Source organism: Meleagris gallopavo, chromosome 4 (assembly GCF_905368555.1).
Source record: "Meleagris gallopavo chromosome 4, MGAL_WU_HG_1.1, whole genome shotgun sequence".
In the NCBI taxonomy this organism is placed as follows: Eukaryota; Metazoa; Chordata; class Aves; order Galliformes; family Phasianidae; genus Meleagris; species Meleagris gallopavo.
This window is the reverse complement of record NC_139407.1, coordinates 14,328,035-14,338,579: the sequence shown is the minus strand read 5'-3', so window position 1 is coordinate 14,338,579 and position 10,545 is coordinate 14,328,035. Positions and strand designations below refer to the sequence as shown.

General features: G+C 37.7%; 1 protein-coding gene across 3 annotated transcripts; it reads left to right on the top strand.

Moving 5' to 3' along the window:
• The first annotated feature begins 23 nt into the window (after positions 1-23).
• On the top strand, positions 24-10,492 carry MFSD8 (major facilitator superfamily domain containing 8). Of its 3 annotated transcripts, XM_085221862.1 has the most exons (12): positions 24-175; positions 930-1,015; positions 2,023-2,066; positions 3,185-3,425; positions 3,732-3,845; positions 5,187-5,331; positions 5,836-5,894; positions 6,385-6,493; positions 7,259-7,393; positions 7,776-7,879; positions 7,973-8,229; positions 8,540-10,492. In XM_085221862.1, the coding sequence occupies exons 1-12, from the start codon at positions 99-101 to the stop codon at positions 8,753-8,755; spliced, it is 1,587 nt and encodes a 528-aa protein (XP_085077988.1). In that variant the 5' UTR covers positions 24-98; the 3' UTR covers positions 8,756-10,492. The 3 variants fall into 3 exon arrangements, with proteins under 3 accessions (XP_085077988.1, XP_085077989.1, XP_010707890.1); XM_085221863.1 differs by lacking the exons at positions 930-1,015; positions 2,023-2,066 and having other exon boundaries at positions 55-175; XM_010709588.4 differs by lacking the exons at positions 24-175; positions 2,023-2,066 and having other exon boundaries at positions 931-1,015.
• Positions 10,493-10,545: the final 53 nt, after the last annotated feature.

The following is a 10,545-nucleotide window of genomic DNA, read 5'->3' as shown; positions in this document are numbered from 1 at the left end:
TGGCGGCGGACCGGGAGAAGCGGGAGGGGCGGGAGGGGCGGGAGGCGGATCCCCGAGGATCCCGGCGGCGCGGGGCTCGGAAGCGGCCGGAGCACGGTATGGCGGCCGCTGAGGGGCGGGAGCCTTTGCTGCGAGCCGGTGAGGAGGAGCGGGAGCAGCGGCGGCGGCGGAGCAGGTACGGGTCGCTCGGGCCGGGTGGAAGGCGCTGCGGCAACAGGCAGCCGGCGTCACTCCCGGCTCCCCGGAGCCGGCGGCTGCCCTCGGCGGCGCGGCGCGGCGCGGCCCTCCGTCCCGCGGGTCGGGCCTCCAGCGACCGAACGGCCGTGAGGTTTTGCCCGGCAGCCCGCTCCTGCGGCGTTCCTTCACAGCGCCTTTGCTATGTAGGCAGCAGCTGTCATTCTTTCCTTTCGCTAGCAGTAAAACTAGACTTGCTGCAACGCTGAGCGTAGGCAGTGGTCGATCAGAGGCTTTGGTTTGTTGGCTTTAGTCACAGCTCTGGGAGGTGCCTGGGGTTTTGTGGCTTCATACGTGGTTGTTGAAGCGTGTATGTGAAATCTGTGATGCTCCAGATGCAGAGATTGTATTGAGATCTCTCTCGATGGGCTTCTTCTAGTGCAACGCTTGTGAATGCGGTGGTACCTGGTGGTATGTTTCTATTTCTTTTTTTGTCTCCCTTTCATTATAGTACAATACAATCACATGTGTTATCATATTTTTATGATACTTTATCTATTAATTTTTACATCTTTCAATGTAGTATTTTTGAACCTGTTTCTAAAACAGTGATCTCTTCTATGTAGAAGTCCATTGCTGCAAGGGAGTTAAAGCGCTTCGTGCAGTTGTCCTGTGCCATGTCCATGAAAAGTGTTCACAGTGTCCCGAGAGGATGTGATTGTGATTTTTTTTTTCTTTTGCCCCTCAAAAACCAGAGATGTTGTGGAAACGCAGGAGCATTACAAGAGCAGATGGAGATCTATCTGGATCATGTATCTGACTATGTTTCTCAGTAGTGTAGGTGAGTAAGCATGGATGGATTTCAGTGTTCTTTGCTTAGTGGATACATTTAGATGTGAAAATTACAGGGTTGTCAGATTTTAACTACTTAACTCCTTTAACATTTAACTCTTTTAACTTTTGTGCCCATAAAAAGGTGCATTCTGGGTTTTTTTCCTTCAAAAAAGAAGATAAGGCTTGCAAATCAAACAGAGATTTACTTTTACTAAAATAAATATGGCTGTGTTTTGAGAATAAATTACATTTTATCTAAATCTTTGTTTCGTTGAGTTTGTAGTAGTCTGGGGTAATGGTAGAAGGTAGTGATTGTGACGTAGAAATAACCCACGGAGAGGTCACACTTCTATAATCCAAAGTAAAACTTTCAGGAAATGAAAGTAGAAGCTTAGTTCTTTGGAGATAAGATCTTTGTGAGAATGTGTGTTATCTATTTCAAACAACCAAGAGTTTGTTTTCTCTTAAGGGATTTTGCGTCTCCACTGCAGAAAAAGTTCCTGTTTCAGTCCTAAACAGCTGCCCCTTCAAGTGAGAGTTCTGTTGATTTTTGCCTTCCAGCAGCTTTCTGAGGGCCTAGAAAAAACTGGAAGATTATGAGATATTTCACAGGGTTTTTTTTTGTTGTTGTTGTTTCATTTGATGTATTAAAAATTCTTTAATACAAATATATCTGTGTATCAAGACATTCTTTTTACTCAGAGACCTCGTTGTCTTTCCATTGAGAGGAAAAATTCCATACAGCTTGTGCATCTGTATTCTTGGCATAGGAGTTTTTTGCTTAGCACGTATGCAACTGTATTACATCCTTTTTAAAAATAGGCCTTCTTTCGAGAAGAGTAACTACTCTTTAAGCAAGCACTAACACATAGTTTTTTGAGGTGGCAGACTGAGTTTTAAGCCATAGTAGACTTAGGAGCAGAAAATGAACCCACAGTAGTTGTTTCAGTAAACTGAATTACTGGTAGGCATGGCAAACAAAGTAACTTCAGTTGTGTTTTTACTGCATTGCAGGTTTCTCAATTGTAATTATGTCTGTATGGCCATATCTCCAAAAGGTTTGTAAATATTAATGTTTTTGAATTAATAAGAGAACAGAACTTCTGCTCAGAAATTATGTAGTGTTACACAGAGGTGCAGCAAGGGGAAATATGTGTTCTATTTACACTTTTATTTTGCCATCCACAGATTGCTTATACTGTTCCATAAAATCTGTCAGTTGCTTGAATTGAGGAAGGTACATCATAATCCCAAAATGTTTGTTTTTCCAATATTATTTCACTGTTGAACAATGAGTCAATTGAAATCTATTGATCTGAATATATTTGTAGTGTTAAAGCATAATACGTAATGCTTGTTTGCATTTTGAACAAAAGGAAGCTGAATCTAGAAACTCTTCTTTCTGTTTTGGATTGTTACACATAGACCTTGATAGTAGTAATGGGAAATTTCTTGTGTTCCTAGAGAGAGTTTTGATTTATTTCTTTGTTGCGTTCTTGTCAAAAGCAATGTAATATGTCTCTAAAATTTTTTTTTTAATTTATGCTAGGATTGTACTTCTCATGCAGTTGTAGAAGACTGTTCCAGATGCAAATTTGGTAGAACATATCCTGGGCAGAATGATGTTAGAGATACTATTAAAATTGAGGCTGGTACTGTGTTGGAGAGGAAAAGAAAATGCATCATCAGCCTTGTAAATCGGGACAGTTTCAGGCATGTGCAGAGGTGACTTAAGTGATTCTTTGCTCCTAGCCTGTAAACTTTATTGCTTAATTAGGTCTGTAGCCTGTAACATTAGTGGTGCTGTATGAGAAATAGTTGAATTTGCTGCAGATGAGCCACTTCCAGTCTCAGAGGGAGAGTACTTGCTGTCGCTTTGGTGCCCTGACTGAGTCAGTTAGCAAAGCTTTATTGCCCATACTAAGCGCTGTGCAAAAGCTACTGCTTCTGAGGCCCAGTGTAGTGTGTTTATGTAATGCTGCACAGTGCCATGGCAACATGTTCGGTGGTAGCTCATGTTGGACACTGTAATGGTAATACTGCATATACACTCAGAATTACAGTGCGGAGTCGGGTGTTTCAAGTACTAGGAAGTTCAAGAATCTAAAATGGTTTTGCTGATGTTGTAAAAAGCTTTAATACTTTACCTATACAGCTGCTTCGTTTGTTTTTGCAGATTGATCCGACAGCAGATGCAAGTTTCTTGGGGTGGATTATAGCTTCATACAGCATTGGCCAAATGGCTGCCTCTCCTCTGTTTGGTTTATGGTCCAACTACAGACCAAGGAGAGAACCTCTTGTCGTTTCAACTGCAATTTCAGTAGCTGCTAATTGTCTTTATGCCTATGTTCACGCACCTCATTCACACAACAAATACTACATGCTTACTGCACGTGCTCTTGTGGGATTTGGAGCAGGTAATCACTGCTGAACTTACATTTCTGAAAATTAATAGATGTTGTGTCTCATGCAATATCGTTAACGTGATATTTTAGTACCTGACTTATCATTATGTGAATGATAATTTGTAAATAAGCAAGGTAAAGAGTCGGTCAGTATGAACTAGTTTATTATGAAATCATGTAATTGTGTAGATGTAAATGAATATACGTATTCACATGGGTAATATTTTCTTGTCAAATAAGAAAATATCACTGGAGAATTTAAGAATGCAACTTAGAATTGACTTGAACACTTCCTTGTTATTTGTTTCTGTTTTTAAGGAAACGTGGCTGTGGTTCGGTCATACATTGCGGGTGCCACTTCCCTTACAGAAAGAACAAGTGCCATGGCCAATACCAGTGCCTGCCAAGCAGTGGGCTTCATATTAGGACCAGGTAGAGCATTTCTTACTTTCTCACCTCTCTGGAGCTGACTTTTCTCTAATATTTTGCAGGATGAAATTGGGCTTTGGGAATAGGAATTCTCAACAGCTGTATGTGGGATGATTTCAAAGCAGTTTACCAATGATATCAAAGTAAAGTCATGAATAAATGGGAATCACTCATATATGCTTGCATATGTCAATATACACAAAATATTCTGTTCCAAAAAAAATTCTAATTGTTTGTAATTTAAAAACTAGCACTTCTCTTTTACTGACTGCTGGAAAAACAGTTTCCAAGCTGCTTTGTTATACTGGAAACTTATTCATGGAGAAGGGATGTTAAGGTTACCCTACCACCTTTCAGAAATGACTGAAAATCTACTTTGCTTCACATGTTGTAGAAAATAACATCCAAGAGATCTTTCTGATCTTATAGTGAGCATCAGGAAGTCTTCATATTCACAAAAATTAAAAAGAACTAACAAATATTACAGAGAGCTCAGGGAATTAAGCTCAAGTGCTGTTGTTGTCTGGTGTTACGTAGCTCCTGAGATACCCTTATCAACTTAGTGGGAGAAATTGGGTTGGACTTGGCTTGTGTTGTGAAGAGTGACCAGCAGTTATCCTAAGCAGCCTCTACTCTTTAGTTGTCTCTTAAAGTTGGAGATGAAGATAATCAGTCATTAGGCCTGAAGTGCTCTGTGTACAGTGATACAATGAGAAGAAGTTTAGGGTAGAACATTTTTTTGAGTTATGACTGCTCTTACAACTGCTGTCTAGCTGCTGTTGATATAGTATTAAGGAGTCTACAAGCAGCAAACAAATTTGCATTCTTTCTGCAGTTTGCACAGCTAATTCCTTTTTCTAATTTGATAGGGACTGTTTGTCTGTTTCCTCATGGTAAATGACATAATCTCTTTTGCTCTGCGATGATTTAAACTTCATTGAAAATAAAATGGTATTATTCTCTCTAGCTCTCCTTTAGAGATACTCCAGTTCCAGGGCCAAGGGTTTCCATACAGAAGGATTAGGAAAAAGAGTAAATCAATCATCTGCACGTGGCAAAGCTTAACCACTAGTACATTCAGAACTGAAAACTGACTTACTTAAATGTCATTCAGTTTTGTGTATAATATATATGTTATATGCATATTACTTAAATGTTACAAAGAACTTTCCTGGCTAGTTGAGATTCCCCTGGTATCCATGAGTTCATTTAGAACAGGATTTTCAAAATGTAAGAAGATTGACAGGTAAAATATTTTATTTGGCAATTATAAAACTAGGTAAGCAAACTTGTTATATGTTTATTCTACATGCTGTAATATTTTCTTAATATGCTTGCTTTTAGTTTTTCAGACTTGTTTTACGCTTATTGGAGAGGAAGGAATAACATGGAAATCAATTCATCTTCAGCTGAACATGTATACAGCACCAGTTCTATTTGGTGCTCTTTTAGGAATTATTAATATTATTCTCATCTTTGCTATATTCAGGTAATTGAAAAATAACAAAATATTCTCCCTCGGTTTAGTGGGTGGATCGCGATGAACCTTGCATTGCTTAGAAGGAATAGTAAGCCTGAAATCTGGAGTGCTGAAACTCCAGAAAATCTTTATTTCTTATTACTTCAGACTTTCTGCTTTCTGTAATATAGATCTTCTGCATTACATTGATTTCTGTGCATGTTTTTTCTTTAAGGAGAAATAAAGGTAGCCTGCTTACAGGGTTCTGTGGCTTTCTTTTAAGAATGTTGAGAGGGGATTTTTATGCAGTTATCCCACTAGTGGCAATGACAGTGCACAGATGTTTAATATTCTCCCACCAGAGTATTTTGTTTTATAAATGCAGTGCTGGTCACTGCAGTTAAAGGTAGGCTGTGCAGGTGGTATTGAAAGGAGCTGGGAGTAATTAGAATAAGAGATGATGCCATTTAGAAATATGCTTAGTAATAAATCAAGTGAATATGTATATTATTGAAAACAGTTCTGCATTTCCAGAGAGCACCGAGTGGATGACATGGGACGGCAATGCAACAGTATCAATTGTGAAGAACAAGGTATCTGTGTTTTCTTTGAAGTTTACCATATGATTATAAGTGAGAAGTATTCCTTTACAGCTACACATGAAAATGCTTTGTGGGGGGTCAGAGAAACAAAGCCTCCACTGTCTTTTTTACACAGCTGCTACACATTACTGCTGTGTATTTTGGACCTTGTCAGAGGAACTGCAGGTGTGCCGCTTTCCACTGTAAAGATGTGTAGAGCAGTTTGCTTGTTTTGCTGCTGCTCAGGCCTTGTCAGTCTCAGCATTACAGTGGGACAGCAGATGGCATAAACAATTTGAAATCATTTCCTCTCAGAGGAATTGGAGTTTTAGCAATTGCCTTTGGATCTGAAAAATGTTTTACTTAAATGGTCAAAGCATAACTGTCTACCTTCCCACCAAACTGCATGTCAAATACTTAACAAAGTAAAAAAATATATTACTGTCTGTAATCATCACGTAAAAAAGCTTAGTTTGCAGATTTGGTTATTCTTTTGTTTCAGAAAGTGGTGTTCTGGATCAGGATGCAGAAGGAAACATTGACCATGTTGCTGTTGTAGCAGTAAATTTTCTTTTCTTTGTCATCTTGTTTGTGTTTGCAGTCTTTGAAACGTAAGTTTGTCTATGTTCTCCCAAAATACTGTGACATATAACATAGTCTAGTAGAGTATTCATGTCAATTTTTTCTGTTGTACTCATTTTCTTAATCATAGTCTTTATAAATAGAAGTGTTTCTATGTTCCAAACCATATGCAATTAAATTGCTGTATCCTGATAGACAGTAATGAATTAAAGTGCAGTAATAAGTAAAAATATGTAGCACAGTGTGGTATGTGGAACATTCATGTAGAAGGTTTTGAATGAATGCATATACATATCTTGAACTTCTTAACTCTGAAAGTTCCAGTAAAGCTTATTTCGGTAATGATTGAAACAATTGATAATGCAGTTATATTTGCAATATTTTATATTATTTATGCAATAATATTTTTAAATACACAATTCTACACTACCTGTTTTTTTTAATACATATAAAGAGGTAATCTGTTCACTCTCCTATTTTCTTTACGTAAGAAAATAATTCTGTCATCTTTTCGTAAGTCATCTGAAAGATATTGTGTATGTTTCAAGAGCTGGCTATTGTTTTGCAGTATTGAATTTGGTCTAGTGGATTTATTATTTTATAAATGACAGAAATAGTTTATAATTAGTCTGTGTTCACTGATGTCCCTGCTGGAAGAAAATGCTTCTAAACCACTGTGATGTTAAGGATAATTTATCTACATATACAGAAGTGCTGTAAAGAAGATGTTTGGATTTTTGTTTACATGTTGTCTTAATAAATAATAATAATGGGATTTTGCATTGTCAATTTAGCATAGCTACTCCATTGACGATGGATATGTATTCCTGGACCAGGGAAAAGGCTGTTTTTTATAATGGAATAATCCTTAGTGCGATTGGCGTTGAATCAGTTATTGTTTTCATGGTGGTGAAAACGCTGTCTAAAAAGTGAGTTCTTGGATTTTCTTGCAATGTTATTGTTACTTATGTTAGCTAAGCCTGAGAAGTTTTATACCCAGTTTAAATCTGTATTCTGGAAGTCTCCTACTTGTCAGTGAATTTGGGCAAGCTAAGACAGTGAAGTACTTCTGATTTTGACAGAGCCATGATACTACAGTTATTTTTTGGTTCTGGTAACACAACCCCTCCCTTGTATATCTTTCACCCTAGAGTAACAAGAAAAGCAAGCTTTAAGTCAGTGTGATTTTACTATTCTTGTTGCAGATGTTTTGGTGGGCATCTTTCCTAGAAGTTAGTGAGTGAGCTGTCGTTAACGCCTTCCCAAATAATACTTTAATTAAACAATATCTTTAATTTCATTGTTTGATAGGACAGGTGAACGTGCCATACTCCATGGAGGCTTACAGATTGTCTTAATTGGATTCTTTATCTTATTGCCTTGGGGGAAAAAACTACCAAATATCCAGTGGCAAGGTATAATTCCAAGTTATGCTGAATTACAGTCATAATGCTTTACTGAAACTTCTTTATTGTATTTTTTCTTAATGGTACGTTTTGTTTTTACAGCTATAAAGAATAATTCCATTCCCCAAACAACCCCCAGTGAAATGGTGGTGCCTTTCTGGAATTTGCAAGCAATGCTGCTTCCCTCCAACCACTCAGAACCTGCAGGCTGTCCCGTCACACAGTCTTGGTGCCTGAATACTCCCATGATCTATCTGGCTCAGTATATCAGCTCTGACATACTAATAGGATTGGGCTATCCAGTTTGTAACGTTATGTCCTACACTTTATATTCTAAAATTCTAGGCCCAAAACCTCAGGTAAGCACAATGCCTACTCAGTTTATTTCACTTGTTATTTCCCACTCTCTTCATTAAGATGAGGGCACTTGCAGCCTGGAAGGCCAACTGTGTTCTGGGCTGCATTACAAGAGGAGTGGCCAGCAGGGAGAGGGAGGTGATTGTTCCCCTTTACTCAGCTCTTGTGAGGCCACATAATTATTAAACTAATAATTTATTTAATAAAATTTCAGGAAAATAAGAAGCGCTTAAGCATCTCCACATTTTGTAATTCAGACAAGTGGTGGGAATTCCTGGCTAGCTAAATCCTGTGCAACTGTCTCTGTTTCAGGGTGTCTACATGGGATGGTTAACTGCTTCTGGAAGTGGAGCACGCATACTGGGACCAGTTTTTGTGAGCCAAATATACACGCACTTGGGACCACGCTGGGCATTTAGCTTAATATGTGGAGTGGTTGTGGTCTCTCTGTTAGTCTTGGAAATAGTATACAAGAGACTTATTGCATTTTCTGTCAGATATGGAAGGATGCAAGAAGAGAGGAGTTAACTACAGAAGTAATGAGAAGATAAAAACGATTTAAAAAATAACAGTTCATTGCTACTTTTTAATGTGGAGTGCTAACCACTGACCTTTTTGGATGTGTGATAAGAACTGCAGATATATACTTACGCATTGGCAGAACACTAATTCATCATATCCTAATATATGTTTATTCCTGCTGCAGTAAAGCTTTTTGTATTCCACTTTTCTAGCAGCAGAGGAAGGATGTGAATGAGTTGAATCAATACAGTGGCACATTTGAAATGCTCACCTGTGCACGTGTGGACCAAGTGCAACAGTGAAGGTCACAGGTTAAGAATGTCCCTTTCAGGAAGCAGTTTATCTTGATTCTGTGAATCAGGATGAGTAACTCTTCTAACTATGAGATTAGTTGAGCTGCAAGCACTTTGTACAGAAAAATCACTACATAAATTAACTACTGGATGCTAGTTTGCTAGTTTCTGAGCACTGGTTCATGTAAAATGTTTTACTTGGAACTCTTAATTAGCAATGCAAGGACTTGAAGTGTGACAGTTGTAGAGGAAACAGGTGCCTACTTCACAAAAATGGGTGGATTTAGCTACTTAAGTTGGTTAAGAGCCATGGAAAAATCAATCTTGGTGACTTACTTGAACTACAGTAATTAATGCACTGTTTTGGTACTGTGGTTTTAAATGCCTTTTTATAGCAAGAAGGTTAACCTGCACAGAAGTATATATAGCTTTTCGTAACCTTACTCTAAGAAGGAATTACTAAGCATCGTAGTGTACACTTTCGTTGTTAGTAGTAAAAAAAAAAAAAAAGTAGTGAAATTGTGAGCACTGTGCCACCAAGTGAACTACTGCTAATTAAGTAAAAAGCAAGAAACTGATGTTTCCTTAGATGTTGACTATTATCTGTAGACATTTTCTGATAATGTAGTGTAAGAAACGGGTTTACCTTTGAATCAACTATTTTTACTTTAAAAAATGAATTATTTTTCCTTCTTAACTGGGTCTAAGTTAACCTGTATGCATTCATTTGATGTTTCAGTCCTACTGGGGGAAAAAAAAAAAAAACATGAAGTAACTCCAGTAAATACAAGTTGTAGCTGCTGTTTAACATACCTAATATCTGATGTTTTCTGAATATATTCTATGTAATAAACTTAATTAACTGTTAAAGCATTCAAAGACTACAGAATTAGGAGACAATTTTTTCAATATCTGCTCAAGTGAATGCAGAAATTCTTGCTGCAGAATTCCAAAACGTTATGAAACATGACTTTGCTATGCTAATGGTGAAAACAAACAAAGAAAAACTTAGAGGTACATCAATCATGACTTCTTAGGACATGAGAAACTACAGGCTAGAAACAGTTTTCAAGGAGGCAAGCAGCAATTAGAATTTTGTGTTCTGCAGCTAAGTTTGTGCTGTTAGGACAAAACATGTAACAGTAGCATTTTTATTATTTTCAGTGATTAAGGATAAAGCCAGTTAATATTCAAAATACTTAAAACCCCTTAACAATACATTGATTGCAAGATTTCAAATGCTTTTGCCACAAGAGTTGCATTTTCACCAATTCTGCTGTTGTTTAAGCTGCTGCATGATTGTTACAGGTTATCAGCCTTTAAATCTTGTAAACTATTCTTGTTGAAAGGTTTTCTGCTCTATACTGTAACTTAACTGCCTGTCACATTTCTTTGTAAATTAGTTGAACCATTTTCTAAGCATTTATGCCATTTCATTTCCTGCTGTTGATTACTTGGCTTTTCTCAACTGTATGTACACTGAATTGGCACATCAAAAATGGA

Bases quoted from the DNA above. Each gene is read 5' to 3' on its own strand.
- MFSD8 (XM_085221862.1), top strand. From the start codon at position 99: ATGGCGGCCGCTGAGGGGCGGGAGCCTTTGCTGCGAGCCGGTGAGGAG. The intron at 176-929 runs GTACGGGTCGCT...CTCAAAAACCAG, and splicing joins CAGCGGCGGCGGCGGAGCAG to AGATGTTGTGGAAACGCAGG. The intron at 7,394-7,775 runs GTGAGTTCTTGG...ATTGTTTGATAG, and splicing joins GTGAAAACGCTGTCTAAAAA to GACAGGTGAACGTGCCATAC.